Here is a 20,860-nt window from a genome sequence, read left to right as displayed (position 1 = left end):
GCAGTGCTTGAACCCCATTTTCTCACTCTCTGTGTAAGTAATCTTTGCCTCACAGCTATTTGGCTTTTCACTAATCTATGCACTTTTCCATTTATAACATTCTATCGGCTAATAATCATGTGATTGATGATTATAGCGAAATAGTCAAATTTATTGAAGTTATCAGAGTGCACAGGCAAACAAGAATAAAGTCAATATTTTTCACTTAATTGTAATTTTATACTTTTATTGAATTTTTTATTAAGTTAAAAGTTTTTTTTTATGGAGTATGGACGGAAAATAAACCTTATTTAGGGAGCAATTTTGGACAAAATAAAATATATTTTGTCTTTTGTGAAGTCTACAAAAGACATTTTATGAAGAGCAATTTTGAATAAAATATCTTTTGGGAGACTTTTGATACATTTTGTCGCCTTTTGTGACGTGTTTTTCTTTCGAGTGGAGAGTTTACAGATGGAAAAAATAAGAAGAAGATAACATTCCTATTAGGTTATGTTTACGATTGGGGCAATTGGACTATCTGAATTGAATCAATTTTGGGGAAATTCAAGTCAAGCATGCGTGTCGTCTATTACCCCAAAGATGTTGGGAAGACCAAAAAACCATCTGGTTTTTAACTCATCAGTTCGATTTTCATTAGACCAAGAAAATGTTAATGAGTCACTCTGATATGATTGTTTTACATAAATTGATTGACTCATATTTATTGCATTAATTAGCCCTACATATTTCGTTTTTGCACATAAAAACGCGAATCGGGAACATAGGGAAGGGATCTCTGACCCAAAATCCTGATTATATAGGGTTAAAACTTGTCAGCGATCTTCCAAATTCTTGCCGGAAAGACGCAGAAATTTTCCATAACATTTTTGCCCAACACCGCGAAAAGGGAAAATGGACACAGCTAAATTGGCTGAATTTCATAACATTCCACAAATTTCCTTTGCACAAAGCTTCACAATTAACCGAAATTGCATTATTATCCATTGCTATTTCGAAAAACATGACAGAAAACTTCTAAAAAATGCAACGCGTAAACACCAGTTTGACAAAAGATTTTGATTTTATAAAAGCACCTCGACGAGATGCTTGCAAAACACAAAATATTTCTTGTATAATGTATAAATTATTTTGTGCAAAATTACAATTCTCCTATAAAAATCTTTTGTGGAGACGTTTTTACAAGATTCTCAAAAGTTTGACACAAAAAATCTTTTGTCTTTTGTCTAAAATTGCATTAAACGTCAAAATTTTTCAGTTTTTCAAAATATTTTACCTTTTATTGTACCTAAAATTGCAAAAATTTCTTTTGTGGAGAGATTGACAAAAGTTTCAGAGAAATATTTTGTGCAAAATTACATTTAATGTCAAAATATTTTGTATTTTCAAAATATTTTGTCTTTTATTTTGTCCAAAATTGCTCCCTTAGTTTTTCTCAATTTCATTTTAACATGCGACGTTTCGAGGGTGTTTGCCCTCTTCTTCAAAGCCTACAAAACATAAAATACATTTAGAAACTACTTATGTTGCATAATTGACAGATAATTTACATTAAAAATATACGGGAAAAAAACGGGTCAATTTTGATTTTAAACTGGGACACAATAATCACTTCCTTCTGTTCTCTCATCAAGACAAGAGTTGACTGATTTGTGGTGCTCTTTCATTCCTCAATGGCCGTTAAAATAAAATTGAGAAAAACTAAATAAGGTTTATTTTCCGTCCATACTCCACAACCATCCAAAAACCGCAAATTTAAAGTTTTTTTTTATATAATTTTAGAAGAGAATTCATTTCATAAACAGTTAATTTTACGATTTAAAATTTTCCGCAAGAGGGCCAAAGTGTTTCGAAGCGCCATCTCAAGTACAAATGAAAATAATGCCATTAGTTTTCCTTTCGCACAAATCTCTCACCTCAATTTAGCATTTAATAATTCAAATTGCAACAAGATCTCAATATTACCCACTCTTGTTGTCATAGTAAAACATCTAAAACCGATATACAACAAATTTATGCTAATGAATTTGCTTCTCTGAAAGTGAAAGTATATTCTCATGCATTACATAACGATCACTCTAAATAGCAACAAGTATTTTGATCTGCTGCAAATGTTAGAAAGAGTGGTTGTATGTTTGAAAAATATTGAATCAATTTGACGAGTTCAATCAATTGAGCATGATTTTTATCACACAAGTCTACCAAGAGGAGGATTGAGTCATTTAATGATTTGTGTGTCTAGTGCGTCTAGACTTTAGATGCTGATGGCGTGAAGCGTTTACGAAAAAAAAAGTTACGCGAATCTAAAACAACTGATAAGACACACACAAACAGTGAGAATGTGCTTGAAATCCGACAAGCTAATGAGCGTTGGAAGTTGAGATATTCGATGGCAGATGAGTGTTTTGACAAAAAATAACAAAATTTTTTTTGGAGGAAAAAATTCTAAAAGCTATGTCGGACTTTTTTTCTTTTTTTCTTATAACTTAATCTACGCATTTATCAATTTTGCGTGCAATGTCTCACAAACAAAATCATTTAGTACTCAAGAAACTGGAAGACAACTTGAGATTTAGAAAATTTATTGAGGATAAAGGCATGTGGTCTATTTGCTTTATATGTTTTTTTTTTTAATTATGAAAGCAATGATATAAAAAAATAAGAAGTTGTGGCTAAATGAATAACTTTTGATAATTTTATTTCACAATCTCTTAAAATTGAACGTAAAATTTATTGTATCTGAAGGATATTTAATTTAATTTTTGGAGATTCGATTTGTTATATTAAAAACTTCAACATATTCCACTAAATGCTCTAGCCCCATTCTCCTCTATGTAGATTGAAGAAAATGCGGCGCGAAAGTTGGTCAGATTGGAACTCCTTGTGTACAATACGAATAAAAATAAACAATAATAGAATGAAGGCGCAATTATTTTCCACATTCCTCTATCTCTGTGTCACATTCGATCTCTTTTACTAATTGCTCCTCAAAATACATATACGATACGTTTCCAATCGTACACGATTACATATACAAGCGATGTCCACAATGATTTCGATCAATTAATGCCCATTGATGATAAAACATTTCATTGCGTAAGCGGGAAATGCAATCAAATTGATTTGTTAATTGATAAATGATTATTATCCATTAATATCAATTGGATGCTTCTTATTCCCTTTACGCGCATCTCATGTTATATTATTTTCTTAAACTTAATTCCTCTCATTCTGTGTGCCTGAAAGTTTGTGGCAGAAAAAGGAAGAAATGAATGTATGGGCAGGAGAAAAAAAAAGAAGTATTTCTTGGGGTTGGAACACACAGATCTCTTTTTTTGTGTGAAATCCTTATGCTATGTGGATTTATTTTGTTGTGAAGAAAGAGAGCATAGAAATCACTTGGCAATAGATCAAGAAGAATGAGTAGGAGAGAGGCTAAGAGTGTGGCCAAAAAGAAGGCTAGGGAAAAACGAGCGCGATATGCGAAGAAAAAGAATAAACACCACAAAACTACGACATGAAATCTAGAAATGAAGAGTGTGGGCAAAAAAAATCCAACAGCACACATTGAAGAATTATACAAAAATTTGTGATATGATTGGCGATGTGTGCTGAAGCGCTTTTTTCCCATTCCTTTCAATGTGTATGGATTGTATGCTGAAAGATACACACGGAAGTTGAAAATTGGTGATATAGGAGAGAAGGTGAGTAGAAGGCAGAGATGGAGAAGAACGCCAATATGCTTTTTTTTACTTCATCCCAAACTTCTACCACAGAGAAGGAATAAAATCTCCGAAATTTCAAAGATGACGTTGAAGCATACAAGATGAGCGTATTATGTATATAGATCAAGATATCCTAATAACTCTATGTTATGTTTATGCTGCAACACTCAAGTCCTGCAAGATTCAAGCTGTAATGCGATACAGTGAAATATTCATTAGACACACACTCATTTGTTCGTCTAATACTAATGACATTCGGAAATCGCGATGCTTTCCTAATCAGTTTCATATACATAGCAAAAATATAAACAATGAGCTGTGTCAAGGCTATCTTGAGCATAGAGGAGGAACGAGAAGCGCAAAAAGTTCTTTTTAGATTCCGTGTAATTTTGTTTAGAACAATCTCTCTAAATTCATTCCGTCTCAAATGATTCTATAGAGAATTCGCTCTTTTCAATATCTCCCAGCTGAATTCTTTCTCAATCTCAGCTTGATTACGTATAAGCTTTTTGGATGTCTCCTGAGAGATGATCTTATTTCTGATGAATTGAGTTTCACTTTTTTTCTCATCTTTTTTCACTCTAACAAGAACTATTTCGCTGGAAAAAATTGATCTACAACCACAAAAAAAGGAGATTGGAGAGGGTTTTTTTAGGAATTCCTTCAGAAGATTTTGGAATATTTTTTTTTTATAGAAAATTACCTGTTGAATGGGCATGTTCTTAACATTAAAATATTTATGTATCAGAGTTTTCTTTGAAAATATTTTAATTACTGCAGAATTGATATGAATCAAAAACAACAAATAAGGGTTTAAAGATACTAGTCTTATAAGTCTATAACCAAAAATTAGATGGGTGTCATTTTGCAGCACCAGTGTAAAAAAAATTATCATTTTTCTAACTTAAACTTTTAAGCAAAATGTTTGGAGGATTAGGTACTCAAACATTTGGAAGAAAAATGATTTGAAATTGGTTCTTTATGCTATTGAACTGGAATTTAATAATGAGAGAAAAGATATCTTACATTGTTGTTCAACAGCAAATGTCAATAACATTCAAATGGGTGAAAAAGAGAAAGAAATGCGATTTGCCGATTTGGCCGAGACCGCATGCTTTTAAGATGAACAAGAAGAAAAGATGTGGAGGTATAAAAGAGATCTCTTTGTGGTATTAACAATAGCCTTAGGGTTTGCTAAAATGTTGCTAAGCTGGTTCTCTTCTGTGTTGCTGATGTTGTTATTTAAAAATGCACAAATGGTGGAATGACACGAGGAAATGCCGAAATTGTCACTCAAAAAACATGTTACATATTTTTTTTCATGCTTGACTTAATCATGAATTTCATTATGTTGTAAAAGCAATAAATGCAAAGAGGAGATGAAGCAGGGAATTGGGATGAAATTTTGCCAAATAAAAGAGAAATATTATATACAGAAAGATTCCACATAATCGTATGTTGAAGAATTTATGTTAGCAAAATCATTCCCGTTATTTTTTTGGCCTATACCCATCTTGGGTGATCTTTTGTGGATGCTGGAAAAGAAACTAAAAAAGGAACGGAAAGTTTTGAAACTGACCAGTTAATTAATGTCAATATTGATTAATTATTCCTTCGAAATTTTGCGCCGTTAGATCAAAGAGATTTTTCGCATGAAAATAGCTGTGTTTTCGGGAGAAATTTTTAAAATAATTTTGAATTAATTAAAAAATTAATAGCATTTTTGTTAACTAAAAATTATGAAGGTTTTCTTCGAGAGAATTTTTAGTTTATCATCCTATAGCCTTAAGTTTTTTTTTGTTAAATTAGGAAGATAGGTATCTAGGTTTATGAAAAGTTTATGAAAGTTTAAGTTAGTTCACATAAAATTTCTCTTCACTCTTTTTAGCTGTGATTCTTTTTTTATTTTCTAAGAACTTAAAGGATTCCAGGGGACCTAATGTTAGCATATTTAGCAATCTTGATTTTAAGATCTCCGGTTTATTGACTCTGCAAGTTTTTTAATAAAATTTGAGGCATGAAAACGTTCCACCGGTCCTAGGTGGGTTTATATAATTAGATCATAGAATATTAAATTATTCGCATCTATTAAAATGACCTCACGTTGTATAGCATACCGACAGTTCTCACTACCAAACCTCCTTTATTAAACTGACAATAATGTTGAGATTTCTTTCTTTTTTTAATTTAAACATAAAGACAATTTTCACACGAAGTAAAAAAAAGTGTATTAAGTAGGTAATGAATAATTGGGCAAAAAAAACATATTTTTTATGAATCTCCGTGCCCAATAAACACTGAATCATTAAATGGTTATTTTTTTTACATTAAAGTTTGCCTTTTCGTGTGTTAAAAAAAAAAGATCTCATTAATTTTGACATATCTACCCAGTCAATTTACATAAGTTTATGATCTGAAATCGTTGGTACTACTTTTGAAGATCGTCTTTTATTTATTTATTTACTTTTATATGATCATGTTGATTATGTTTGTTTTTTTTCGTGTCTGTTGTAAAATTGTTTTGTTTATATGAATTTTAGTCGAAATCACAATATTTTCATTGAAATATTGTTTTTGTTTGCCTAAAGATCAGCTTATTTCATTAACACAATGTACCTGGTCATTAGCCTCTAAATTGAATTTTTCTATTTCTACAACATTGACACTTTTTTCTTATATTATTTCAAGTGCATAAACATTTTTTTTAAAGATGATTTTGCATTTTATTTTGCATGCAAAATTTATTTGTTGAATGAAAAGTACTTTTTGTAGCTGAAGGAGACAAAAACTCAAATTTTTGCCATGTTTTGCATAAATTGATAAGGCTGTATTCAACAAAAATATTGTTTATACATTGATAAATAATGAATGGAATACAAAAACATCACACATAACTCGTTGAGTGGACTCTTTTTGATTTTCTCGTTCAAGTTTAATGTTAACATTATAAGTTCACATTTGACCGTGTTTTATGTCCATTTTCTCTCATTTTAAATGTGATAAAGATTATATCACTTGTATAATGCGGTGAATCTGGTGAGGAAGAAAGTGGAAGAATGAAGTAATTAATGGAAGAGAGTGAGAGAATAATGTACAAAAAAAGCACAAAAACGCAATTTTCTCTCTCGTGTTTTATGCTCACATAATAATACAGAAATTTATTAAATAAAATGCCCAATGAGTTTACTATGGGAAACATTTTAACCTGACGTTTAACTCCAAATTACTGCGCCATGATGCGATATCTAGATGATATTGTATTGAAATGTGAGATTTTCTCACATTATTTTCTGTTTTGCCAATTTGTAGGAACTGTTAATTTTGTTGAAGTTATTTGCTGTTTTGTAATGGAAAATATGTTCCAAGTCAAGGTGATTGTACTGCAGATGAAGCCGGATGAAGCTTTGTTTATAAATTTTGTTGAACCATCTGGAAATTTTATGGTGTTGCACAAGGAACACATCTGGGTTTTCTTTGGTAGTTTTTATTCTATATACTCAGAACTTTCTTAAGGGGTTGTTTTTATTCTTGATTCCATATTTTTTTTTTTAGTTAATCGAATTATATTATAGGGAAAAAATGATAAAATTAATTAAATTTCTGTTTTTCAAAACAAAACCGAATTTATCGCCAAATCAAAACAATAGCCTGTGTCTCTGGTTAATCTACCTTGATGTGAAAAGGAGTGCAGAGGACAAACGATGGGAAATATTCATTCTTCGAATTTCGCAATATCAAAAAACCCTCATACAAAAAACACCTCTGAGTGGGGTTCGTGTAATTACGAAATTGTTAATAGCGAAATGAACGTTCCAGACCTCTTATGACGTGAACAGTGGTCTTTTTTGGAAATTGTAACGTGGTGTATGAAGAGGGTAAGACAAGGCGGAAAAAGGAGTTGACACAGTATGATGCACGGAATGTGATAGAATGAGATGGAAATTTTTTTTTACATATAGGTAGGTATATTTGTGTACATGTGGAAGACGGAAAAAAAGAGTCACAATTATCATTTTGATATAGCATAGAATAGCAAATGTTTTCTCCCCTTAGAGATCGAATAGTTTTACATACGGAATGAATTGTATGAAAAATTCTTGTCTCAATGTCATTGCTGAATGTGGAAATTTTTCGCTGTAATGGAGAAGAAATCTGTTTTGAGGCAAATAGAGGATGACAAAGGCGATCTACGGACTGTAGACAAAAGCGTCAAGTTAAAAATGTATCACTGAATTATAATCTCTTAGCTTCTCGTCTAAAACAAAGAGGGAGATAAAAAAAAAACTTTTTTTTTTGGAGAGGAAATTGAAAATTCGACTGAATAATCAAGAATTAGGACCATGTTGAAAATCAATTTTAGTTATGCTGAATCTTTTGAGGTGGACGGTGCGCGAAAAAAATCGTGAGCAGCTTAAGACAACTGTTTGACGAGAAAAAATTCATCAACTTGTCTCACGAAACAGACCAAATGGAATAAATTTGACTATGAAATCATATTAGGGTGACTGTAGAGATCGATATAATCGAATAAATTATTGGAAACTATAGCAAGCAATTACTTAAAAGTTCTCCTTTTATCTTCATACATAAATAGGCAAATAATTCAGTGAAAATCGATGTGGTTTTTTTTTCCCTAAATATATTTTTTTTTTCAATGTTTGATGTGGCATACATATTTTATTGAATAGAAGAAGAAATTTGAATACTAAAAATTCTGATAATAATTCAGCTAGAGCGTGGGCTATGAGAATTAATTCTCATAGAATAATAAGTATTTCGCACAAGTCACTATATAATGAGGTTCTAATTGAATACTAAGCACCATATCATACTCCTAATACTTGTTCAAAATAAAATATAGTTTAAAATGTAGGAGTAAAAGAAAAAAAATCTCTATGACAAGTAGCCACCAATTTTAGAATATTCTCGTGTGTAGGTCGTAGTGCTGTGAAATGTTCCAAAATATCTCGCAAGCAATTTTACAAGAAAAACAACATTCACATCATAATGGGATGAAGAATTTTAGACACCTGCTTTTTGTTGTTGAATTCTAATGAAAAATATACCTATATACTCTTCTTTTTGTCTATTGTGGAAACATTGCCAAAAAATGCCAATTAAAAACAACATGAAGCTATTCAGTTAATTGAGCTTAGAGCAGAGAAAAAAAAGAAAATTAAAATGCTGTACTTCCTCTATTCTCAAAAAAGTAAAAAAAAAAAAGACATGGATCAAGAAACGTTGCTTTTGCACAGTGAATGAACATCATTAGAAGGTAACTATGGTGTGATAGTTAATTGAAAAGTCTTTACAAATATTTTTTTTTATAAATGACGATTTATTTACTTTTCTTAGAGCATTCAAGAAGATGTACTTGTTATTATGGACACATAGTAGGAGGGGGCTCTCACTATACAAAACGTGTGGGCATTTTTTGGTAGAGGTTGTATCTATTTTCTGTCCATTATAAAAAAATAATTCAAAAAATGAATTTTACACTAAAAACTTACTAGGAAAAGTTGAAGTACAATAATGATTCTTCATTATGTTAGCAATGAGCACCCACATTTTTTTCTTTTCTAAAAACTTACAAAACTTATCAAACAACCTGTTCTACCTATAAGAAATGGCAATGAGCAACAAAATAAAGATGATTCTCTATATAAAAAACTGTGTTTGTATGTGAAAATAAAAAGACATTTTAGATTAATCACATAAATGGCGCTTCGTGTTTAACTTACCGCGTGAATTTCTTTATTAATATTTTGCAAATTGGATTCTCCATTGCTCCATAAAAAGGCAAGCTGTTTTAGAATCTAATATAACTCCTCCTGTGTGTACATATAAGATGAAAAGAATGCTTGAATGAGAAAGAAATGATGTTATATATGATAAGTATGACCGTGGGTAACACGTGATTTCAATACAATGTTTTTACAAGGAAATAATGAGGAAAGTAATAAAAAAGAAAACACTTTGGACGAAGATGTAAAAATGACGCGCAATGTGTCGCCGGGTGTAATGTGGGGAGGGTGGAGGAGATCAGGGGTGGGGTGGGGTGAACTGGAGGCGACATGAAGAGAAATATGAAAATGATATAAAAGGTGAATTCGTGGAATTTCTATTTTCTCTCCATGTTTATCACTTTTTGTGTCCTTTGAGGAAATCTTATGCTCAACAACATCTTTTCGTGGGTGCTTTTTGGTATATTATCGCACGGGGTTGGTATTGTGATGAAGATAGAAAATATATTGTTGAAGGAAGAAAACCATAAAAAAAAGGCGCGTGAAGTGTTTCTTATTTGCTTTCCTTTCATTGGTACAGTGACTTACTTGAGTTAGTAAAGCATTTTTGGGAATATAAAATAAATATATAAAGAGAATGATTATTATGTGTGGCAATAAAGCAATATTTTACATGATCTCCATTGTTTTATTTATTGCAAATCTCTCTCAATACTGTTCCAAATCTTTTTAAGGCATTTTTTCTTCAAATTTTAAACATGAATTGAATAGACTTCCAAGAGATCTAATTCATTTAATCATTTGATTTAATCATAATTTGACGAAATGAATGATCCTCGATATGATCAACAGTGAAAATTTCAACTAATGTTTCTTTCTACAACGTATTTCCGTGATGAGCAATTTGCGCCTAGATTTTCGGCATGGACGCGTCTTTGGTGTGGATGTGGTCTCAAGGCTCTTATTCCCTGGTTCCCACTTAAAGATTTTTGTAGGTACCCTGACCTTGATTTGATAAACAAATTTAATATGGTTCTCATCTTCATTTTGATGAGTTCTCAATCTATTTATTTATGTTTATGCTCTTCTGTGTCTTTCGTGTGAGTTTCCAAACACTTCCCAATGAAGAGAGAAGAAAAAGAATCTCACTATATGTATATCAATATTCATAAGGAAAAACAAACAATTTACCTTAGCATAGCAATAAAAATCATTAAAACATCTTGTGTGTGTGATTAGTAGTTTGAGGAGGATATGGAGTGGAGTTGCATTGCATTGTGGAATGAGATAGCACACAAAATGGAAATATAATTTAATTATATTTTTTTTTATCTTACAATGATTGTGGATTAATTAAAAATTTCTCATGTGCATCTGTGCACTATCTCTCTACTCTATCGTCAAAATGCTACACTATATACATATACATAGGTATGTATATTGGCGAATGAGAGAATAGTGTGGATTTATTTTCAGGTAATTTGCTTATTAAAGAGATGAAAATTGATTTCTTCCGTGTTTTTAAAAGGTAAACCTTTTATTTGCACCACACTTTTCTTTCCCCCAATCATCGTGAATTAAAGTCCATTGAATTGTATCCGTATAGATGTGCTAGTGCTTAGCGGAGAAATATAAAATGGAGCATTTCCATGTGCAATCGGTGAAATATGATAAGAAAATTGTAATGTAAGATCGTAAAGAGAGAAAATACGTGAAGATTGGGTACACGATCGTGAAGGAATGAATGAGACAACGACACATTCATTGAGTACTCCAAGTTGATGGTGTGTGACACATATATAGAACGCAACGTATGTGCCTTCATCAGATTATTAGGTTAATTTCTTCATTGAAAACAATTTTGAGTAATTTATCCACTTGAGAGTGTCTAGGTTTAATTTTCTTTTTTGGAACAATCCACCACGGGATGGAAAAGGAAGAGATGAAGAGGAGGCGAGAGAAATGCGGAGTGTGAGGAAAAAAACAAATAGTTTATCCAAGGTTCTAAATACACCAACTTTTTTCTTCTTGACCCAATCTTGCCTTCATTCCTACTCTTATATATGTATAAAGTACTTTTCTGACGTAATTAATTGCTAATGTATTATTGTTTTCGCTGTCTCTCTTCATCCACAGTGTTTGCCTTTATCAACAAAGATGGACCGGGCCCCAGATTGAGTTTTGCCCACGAGCCACCAACCCTGGGGATTGTGTCGAGAAAATCTCCTCTTCTCCTGCCATGCTCTGTGAATTTCACACGTAAGTTTTCAATTTAATCTAACAATGCATCCTCAAGTATATGTGGATGGATTCCAGTGGTCCACCACTTTTAGGGGGTTTTGTTTCTCTCAGAGACCTAACCCTTTTGGGTTCAAACAATAGGGCACATAATTCTCATGACCATGACACACATTGTAGATTAAAGCTATTTAGTCGTTCTTACGGTGGTTTGAGCGAATTAAAAGTTCCTGATGTGATAGGGGAGGCTATTTAGGGAACATTGTAGTGATTAAACCTTTTTTTAGTTTATTTAGGGAAAAAATAAAGGTCAAAATAGAGAAAATATATAGATTTCTTCTATTCCATTATTCTGATTTTTTAAAGTTCTATGAGATTACGGACTGAAATGCCAAACTTATTTATAAAATTTCTAAGATAATTTTTTTTTAAAAGAGAAAGATCGTAAAAAGTTTTTAAAAAAAAGAATTTCTAATTTTTTTTCTCAAAAATAACATCCCCAAATAATATTCTTTTCAAATCATTCCTTAACATTTTGGCAATGCAAAATCCAAAAGCAGTTTTTCACCGAAAATTCCGTGAATTTTAAGTAATCTCGCTTGATCTTGATTCTAAATAGGAGAATTGGAAACTCATTTAAATCAAGTCGCATAAATTGTCTGCATATTTAATGATATATATCATCAATTTTGGATGTGTATGTACCTATATGTATAAAATGTCCATTTTAGAGTCATATGATGCTATATTTCGGATATTTTTAGGGGGTAAACACACAAAAAAAAAAGAAGAGGGATTTTGCATTTCAAATTATTCTTCACAGTGCGAGCTTTTTTTCGCAAAGGCGCACAACAAGAAATATTCAGTTGAGAGAGTTTTAAAATTTATCGGTGAATTACAATTTGGTTCAGCGTTGGGAAATTTGTCCAAATTGTCAAGCGAAGCGATTGCGCGGTCCAATTTTTTTTGTCAGTTTGAGTTTAAGCGTGAAAATTCACGAGGGATTTGCAAAATGGGGGATTTAGTGTGTGCGGTGAGTTCATTTATCAGAAGCTTAATATGCCGCATTATTAATTTCAGGTGATTTTTCTTATGCCGGTGTGGATATTAACTTTGATGGAGATGATGATAATTATGACGATGTTGACGATAATGATGGGGATGAAGGTCTTAATACCAATAATTACGAGGATAATCCAAAATTTACGCTATCTCATCGCAATGCAGAAGATTTTGCGAATTTCGTTGAAATTAAGTCTACTTACGATTCAAGTGTAATAAATGATGAGGACAATGATGCGAAGGAGGATACCGATGATGATTTCGATGGATTTCGATTTCGTCGTCAAATTTCCGTGAGTATTTTGTCCCCATAATATATTGGGATATATTTTTTTTTCGTTATATATTTCCCTCAACTTTTCTTTCTCAAAATTCAATGCCATGAACAAAAGTAATAATTTTTATTGACTAATATGGGTAATTTATCTCATATCTGTACCATTTTTTTGCCTTCTACTTTTTGTGTATTCAGGATCCGTCGTTTTCTTATGTTTGGTACCGCAATGGGGAAATTCTTGTGGAACAAAATCACAATTTTCGGATCTTCCCCAATGGAACACTCAAGATTTTCTATTCGGACTATGCAAATGGCATCTACAGATGTTTGGTCAATGATACTAAATCAATTTATGGCGCTATTATTTCTCGTGAGAGTAAAATATACAAAACAGGTAAAATCATTTTATATTATTTCCATCACATATAGCTACTTTATAGAGTGAGCCAGTTGAATTGTAGAGTTTTTGTTGTAGATTTTTTCTTTTTTTTACGTGATAGATTAATATCTAAGAAGATATCTTAAATCCCTAAATTAAAATTAATCTTATAGAAATAGATTGGGAGATTTTATTCCTAATTTTTCTGTATGAGTTCTGTCCGATAAAAAAAAATTCTTATTAAAATTCTGAAAAAAAAATCTACAAAAAATTACAGTTCAATTGTTCTACACTGCAAACCCAATGTGATTTTGCAAATTATACATAATTTATTCGTCCTTTATTGACCAAATATTTATATATGAATCTCTTTATACCTTTTATCCTTCATTTTCAACACGATCCTACGCAAGAATTCACACGTGGGAGTAACGAATCGAGTATATTGGTGGAAGTTGGGAGTCCCTTAGTATTAAATTGCCCCTTTAGCAGCACACCGAGGGCAAATGTGACGTGGTTTTTCAAGTCAAAGAGCATCCTTTCACCCACAGTCGATGGACGAGATAACAGGCGAGTGTGAAGGTTTTTCTTATTTTACAAAATAAAACATCCAATAAATAAAATTTTGAATTGAAAATGAATTAAATTGCCATTGATGAGTGATAATGGAGAGAGAAATATTGCACTCTGATTCCCACTCTATGTGTTTATTAACATTGACTTCTTTTCTCCCTCCTCGGGGCTTATACAGATTCTTTCAGCTGCAGAATGGCAGTTTACTCATTGTGAACGCCAAGAGTACAGATAGTGGCAAATACAAGTAAGTTCTCATTTGCATATAGCTCTATTATAGCAATATATATATATATTTTTCTCTATATAGAACAGAAAATTGATTAAAATTAATTCATTAGTTGCGGCTTCAATAATTCTCGTTTTATTTTCTCTCTTTTTTTTTCCAAACACACCATTTTACTGTGCTGATTAGAATATTCATGAAAATGTAATAGCTTTGTCTTGCAAAATTTTGTAACTCAATTTTGTCTGAAAAAAAATCGTATACATATTGGTATTCGCAAGAATAAGTAGAGGTGGTTAGTTGAAGACAAATGACTTGTTTAAAATATAATTTTATATGTGTTTTATTTTAGCACCAGCTGTGGCTCTATGTAATGCTAAAAAAAATCTCTTGATAGTAAGCTACAATTAGTGTGTAAATATTTTCTTTAAGACCCCAAAAAAACCTATATTGGCAAACAATGTCAAATTCTCCTATACTGCATTAATCCATTTGTCTTATATTTTTTTTCTCTCTTGTTTCTGTGTCTCTTGATCACAAATATTTGCAAGATTTCCATTCAACTTTAATATTGATCCTCTTGGTTTTTTTTCTTTCGCGTTCATTTTAATATCAACAGACACATTCGAATTGTAATAGCTTTTTTTGCTTGTTTTTCTAATCTTGGAGATTAATTAAAATTTGATTTCTTAATATTTCTCTGCATTTCTGCTTTTTAGATTGGGTTTCTTTCTTTTGCTTTGTGTGTGAAGGAGTGTGAATGGATGCTGTTGTGAATGTAGTTTCTTTCCAAGAGCTCTCATCCACTGATTCTCCATTGTTTATTGTGCATGTGGACATCCACTCTTTTTTTTAAGCCCATCCTAATGCGATATTATTGAGGAATATTTATGGTTTATTGTCGTAAATGAGAAAAATATTGGAGTTATAGCAATATTTGTGACAAAATTACATAAAGGCAGATGAAGGGCGGAATCACTCATAAAATCCTCCACATTATCCTCTTTGTGCTTCTCTTTTGTTCGGTGCTTTTACCAAAAGATTATGTATGGATGTATACTTTTTTATAGAAGAAAAAAAAAACATATAGCATATCCTAAATATTTGCGAATTCACATTTTCTTTTCCTGAAAATGTCTTCTAGATCCTAAAAATAGAATACTTTTCCAAACCAAATTGCAAATTTTTCTTGTTTGAACATTATATGACTATTGACAGGAACAGAAAGTCATCTACATAGCTATTTAGAAGAATGATAAACCTAAAATAGATCTATGATGATCTTTTAGTCATAAGATGATTTAGAAATTAATTTAATAACAAAAAATCAAACCACAAAATTTCCAAAAAAAAAATTCTAATAGAAAAAAAGTGTTCACAAATAGAATTTCAACATATTTTTATTTGATATTTTTGCTGGTGATTTCCATAATTTGCAATTTAGTATGTTTTTTTTCCACAGCGATTCATCTCTTAACGACTTTCAATTTACAGTGAGGCCTCGCGTAATGAACTTAATTCTTTTTACCTATTGTTCGACGAAACAAATTTTTATTAATTTTATTAGTTCTTTTTCATACATATGATGCAAGCAAAGGACTTTTGAAGAAGATTTTTCAGAAGAAGACTTCTGAAGAAGGTTCTCTCACGATCGAAACGTCATTGAAAAGGAATAAAAATTTATGGAATTTTTCCTTTCTACTCTTTACAAAATTGATAATTTTAGAACGAAATTCTGATTTTTCCTATCTTCAAATTCAAACTCCTTCAAAGAAAAATATAGAAAAATTCTAAAATGTATTAGAAAATTGATAGAACGTTTATTGAAACTTAGTTTTGCCCCCATAGAATATTGTATATTCGCAATATGAAACACTTACATCACCTTAATATTTATCAAGCAACACCCCACTGTATGTTTGATTTCTGCCAACGATTTTGCCAAACACGAACACTGGCGACCTTTTACTGCTTTTTATTAAAATTCCAAGAAAATATTCCTCAATACAATTTTATTTTTCAATTTAATCACAAGGCATATTAGATGAGTGATTCAGTCTTTGCTGGAGTAGAAAAAAAAATGAAGAATATATGAAAAAAAAAGAATTTATCGTGCCAGAATTTTCACGTGAGTGTGCGTGTGATGTAATAGAAATGGCATGAAATCGAATTTGCTCTCGTGTTCATATATATATTTGATTTTTTTGTCTTTTTCCTCCTATATATCTATATATAATAATAATTTCTTGATAACCATGAACGACTTGATTTTTTCTATATTATATAAATTCTCTATAGTGATTTGTGGTGCAAAAATTTGGAATTTGGCAATCATTTTTGTGTCTTTTGGCTCTTTTTTTGCCGCTCTTTTTGCAGGTGTGTTGCGAAAAATGAGTATTTGCAGAAATCTGAAAGGATTTTCATGCCACAAGTTACGGTGATGTCCTCAAGGAACAATCGCTATGGATTGTTTCCGGCACTCCAAGAAGTAGAGCAGAAGATTATTAGTGGTGACACAATGCAGCTGTTCTGTGTCCCATTTGGTGGGGAAAATGTAAGTATAAATACACAACATGTATACAATTTAATTCTATGTAGCAAGAATTACTTTTCCCTCTGGCACGTTATCGGTCTTTCGGCAGAAAATACCGAGAATATAATTTTTTGTGTGTGTCTCTCTCTCTTCCTTCTCCGTAGGTGGAATGGAGTTTCACGCCGAGAACATCGTCGATACCGATAAAATTAAGTGGCGTTAAATACGAATTGAAGTACACAAATGTCTCTCGTGAGCAGCACGAAGGGGTCTACAATTGCTCCACGAGGGCGTCTTATCAGGTAAGCAAGAGTTCTTCTTTCTTACACATAAAAAAACAGAATTGCCCCTTTCCCTCCCCATATAAGCAAATTCAATTATCTCAAGCAATTTATTTCTTGCTTAATTACATAAGAATTCGTATTTGATTTGCGCTATTTTGCCACTCAACTTCACCTTTTGCAACATTAATCAGATTTCTCATATAATATGCTCTTCCTTCTCATCTCATTTTTCTTCAACCATCTCATTCTCATTTTTAATCTCTGTGCAATTATTGCTGAAGTATTTATAATATTGCAGAGAGGAAAATTTCTTCATTATCTTTTCTCGCTCTTTTAAATACACCCGCACAGTGCCTATAACATTACATTGTACCAACTGCTTGTTTTCTTTTTTTTTTCTTACAAGAATTTTTCAAATATTCTGGGTTAATAGGGGTGAAGAGAAAATACATAATATTATTCATAATAGAGAGAAAGTCAATCATAACGCCTCCAGTTATAAGAGTTGGTGTCCCACAACGTGTAGAAGTTTGTTTATGCGTTGTAACACTATTTGTGAGCAGAATTAGTAGACAAATTTAATTTTTTTTTGTAAAATTCGGCAATTTGATGGATAAAAATGGTCATATCTTTGGTTCTATAAGACCTACAGAAATTTCTAGACTAGTTTTGGAAAGATATTAAAACAGACTATAAATTGACATAAATTTCAATAATTTTCAAGATCATCTCCAGAACACAAAATGGCGGCTTTTTGTTTTACTAAAACAGTTTTTGGCATTTTTTGTCTCGAAGAAGTGGTTCTAGAGGATTCTGATGTTCTAGAAAGTTGTAGAGAATTGCAAAACCTTTAATTTGATACTAAGATGAGCAAAATCGGTCAAGCAGTGCAGGAGATATGGCTCTTAGAACTTTTCAAATTCAAGAATTTTTCAAATGGCTATATCTTCTAAACGGCGACATAGATTTTCTTCATTTTTGGACTGGTGAAAGATATTGAGTCAGGCTACAACATATCAAAAATTAAAAGATTTGCCTAATGGGGATTCGGAGATATTGCCCCTTAAAGTTAGGCAATTTTTGTTTTTAGCGCCTCTTGCGGATGTTTTTGAAACTTGAAATGTTCTAGACAGTTGTAGGACTTTTCAATACCTTTCATTTGATACCAAGATGATCAAAATCGGTCAAGCCGTTCTCGAGATATATCGAAAAAACACTTTTTGCTTTAGGCCGCCATATTTACTAAACCGCTTGACCGATTTTCAAGTATGAATTATCGATGAAAACCTCTCACTGAGTTCTACAACATACTAAAATTTCAGATCTCTAGCTGTAAGGGAAGTGGTTGACAGTAGTTCAAAATGGTGGACGGCGGCCATCTTGGATTTTGAAAATGCGAAAAAATGAAATTTTACACCCACATTTCTATAGAAAACTTCAAACCGGAAGTCTCTATCTGTTACCGTTCTCGAGTTATAAGGCAAAGTTTGGACCACCGGCAGGCCGGCCGGATCAAAAATTTTCCACCACCATATTCGTAATGTGGGATGTCTAAAACGTGCTCATACCAAGTTTGAGCCCGATCTGAGGTGGTCGGTTTTTCCGACGATTACAATACTTGGTGTTGGCCACGAAGTGGAACACCAACTAATAAACTCTTCTGTCGGAAGTATCACTTCTCTCTCATTCTCTATATCTAACGCGATAGTACGGTTATAGGTGGGTAATGAAAACAATAAAAGCACGAGAGGGTAGATTAGAGAGTTTATTGTTGTAATTAAATCACATGCAAATATTGAGGTCTAATCAGTAAATAAATTCCGGAAAATATGATTGAATATATAGGAAAATGAGATAAATAGATTTTTTTGCGTTATGCTAATTTGCATACAATGCTTGGGTAGATTAGAATATTCTAAAAATAAATGCAGGAAGAATCTTGTTTACATTTTTATTCTGATTGATTTTTTTTTAAATTTAAACATGAAGAGATTGCATAGAATGTTCTGAGCAATAATAAGTCTTGAAGAATAAATTAAAAAGCAAAAATTTTTAAATTCGTGTCAATTACCTTTTTTTTAACACAAAGAATTCTCAGTCTTATGAGAACTTTACAAATTAATTTGAATGATTAAACAAATTCTAAATTAAATGGGTGAAAGCAAGAAATTAGTAGAGCTCACATTAACCCTGTGACAAAACAAGAAAATTCATTTTTTTATACAGCAATGACGGCATATGGTTAAAGCTCTACAATGTGATAAAAACTCCTAATTAAAGCCAGAAACTCCATTTAAAAACAATGATAGTTGAATTTTAAAATTCTTCTTTTATTGCCTAACCTGTGTGTGTCAATGATCTCTTTATAAGCAACACATTATCTGTGGCGATGATCTCTTAAAGGTTGTTTTTTTTTTCTATATACTTCTGTATAGGCCTAATATTATTGCTCAAATTTTTTTTATATTCATTCTATTTACCGGTTTAAGAATATTATTTCGTTCCAAGAGAAACTTCACGTAGAAAATTGTTTACGGTTGATTTTTGAAGTTCATCGTCCTCTCTGAATCTTGTTTAATTTTAATCTCCATACAATCCTTTTATTTTAAGGAGATTTTTTCTCTTCTACAATGAGATATTTTATTGATTTTTAAGGTTTTCAACGTTACTATCCTCATTCCGCCAGCATTTGAACAAAATTTATCCTCTGTGGCATCCACAATGGGGGCTTCGGTGACACTGTCGTGTATGGCAAGTGGAAGCCCTCAGCCATGGATAACGTGGTACCACAATGGGAGACTCCTAAAGAATTCCCATGCAATCCACTATGATGACCACGAGCTGAGATTACAGTCGATTGAGCCGGAAGATGAGGGGATTTACCAGTGTTTTGCGAAAAATGACGCCGGTGAGATACAAATGTCGGCGAATTTGTCGCTGAGGAAGAGAAAGAAACTGTCGCGATTGTACAATGTGAAATGCTATCCAGTCAATTACACCACTGTTCGCGTACAATTTGACTCCCTCGAACCCATTCATATGGTGAATTACTACCTCGCCACGGAGAATCCCTACACGTGGCTATCACCGCGTCCACTGGAGATTCGGCGCAACAATACCGTGATTATTGTTGGGGAAATGGCACCCCTAAAGGCCTACACGCTGTACATTAGGGGTCACAAGAAGGATCACATTGAGACAATTGGGAAGCACGTGAAGACGCACATGCTCATGGGGAGGCTCTCAAAGGGTGTTAAATGTGCCACCCAAGGATGTAAGTACAACTTTTTTTTTTTTAATTAACAATTCAATAACGAAACTTTTAGTAAAATATCCCCATATTACTCACTTCTTCCCCATAAAATGCGCATTGAAAAAGATCTGTCTGTCGCGTCCCATCGTCTGGGGTTATATGATCGCTCGCAATAGATCATATTCAAAGGTTTTTTCCTGGGAAAAAAGCATCGAAATACTTACTTACCCTTGGGGATTGATGAAACGCAATTGCAATGTAATTATAAAGTTGGAAACCGTGTGATTTAGAAGAAATATAAACCAAATGATACGTGGCGGCGGAAGATTGTATACAAGGGGGAGGGGGAGGTAGAGAATCTCTAAATTACACATTTCACAAGGAATTCACTTAACAGTGACGCGAAAACTATTAAATGGCAAATTTATACACGCTAACAAACACGTGGAAATGTTATAATTGGTTTAGTTATTTAATTTATCTCATTGGTATTTAATTCCATCTCCTGTATAGCAGATAATGTGGGAGAGAGAAACTGGCGCTACATTGTAGCTCTCTAAAAGAAT

At 32.2% G+C, this 20,860-nt stretch overlaps 1 protein-coding gene across 1 annotated transcript in view; it reads left to right on the top strand.

Moving 5' to 3' along the window:
- The window catches only part of LOC129797434 (protein sidekick-2), a 38,827-nt gene that overhangs the window by 4,801 nt on the left and 13,166 nt on the right, over positions 1 to 20,860 (top strand). The window contains exons 2-9 of the mRNA XM_055839981.1: positions 11,606 to 11,728; positions 12,788 to 13,062; positions 13,242 to 13,440; positions 13,839 to 13,995; positions 14,177 to 14,245; positions 16,601 to 16,778; positions 16,922 to 17,059; positions 19,697 to 20,315. Coding sequence (XP_055695956.1) covers positions 11,606 to 11,728; positions 12,788 to 13,062; positions 13,242 to 13,440; positions 13,839 to 13,995; positions 14,177 to 14,245; positions 16,601 to 16,778; positions 16,922 to 17,059; positions 19,697 to 20,315 — 1,758 coding nt within the window. The remainder of the gene's footprint in view (positions 1 to 11,605; positions 11,729 to 12,787; positions 13,063 to 13,241; positions 13,441 to 13,838; positions 13,996 to 14,176; positions 14,246 to 16,600; positions 16,779 to 16,921; positions 17,060 to 19,696; positions 20,316 to 20,860) is intronic.

This window comes from Lutzomyia longipalpis, chromosome 1, assembly GCF_024334085.1.
Source record: "Lutzomyia longipalpis isolate SR_M1_2022 chromosome 1, ASM2433408v1".
Lineage (NCBI taxonomy): Eukaryota > Metazoa > Arthropoda > Insecta > Diptera > Psychodidae > Lutzomyia > Lutzomyia longipalpis.
The sequence above is the reverse complement of the archived record's forward strand: the minus strand, read 5'-3'. Positions and strand labels throughout refer to the sequence as shown.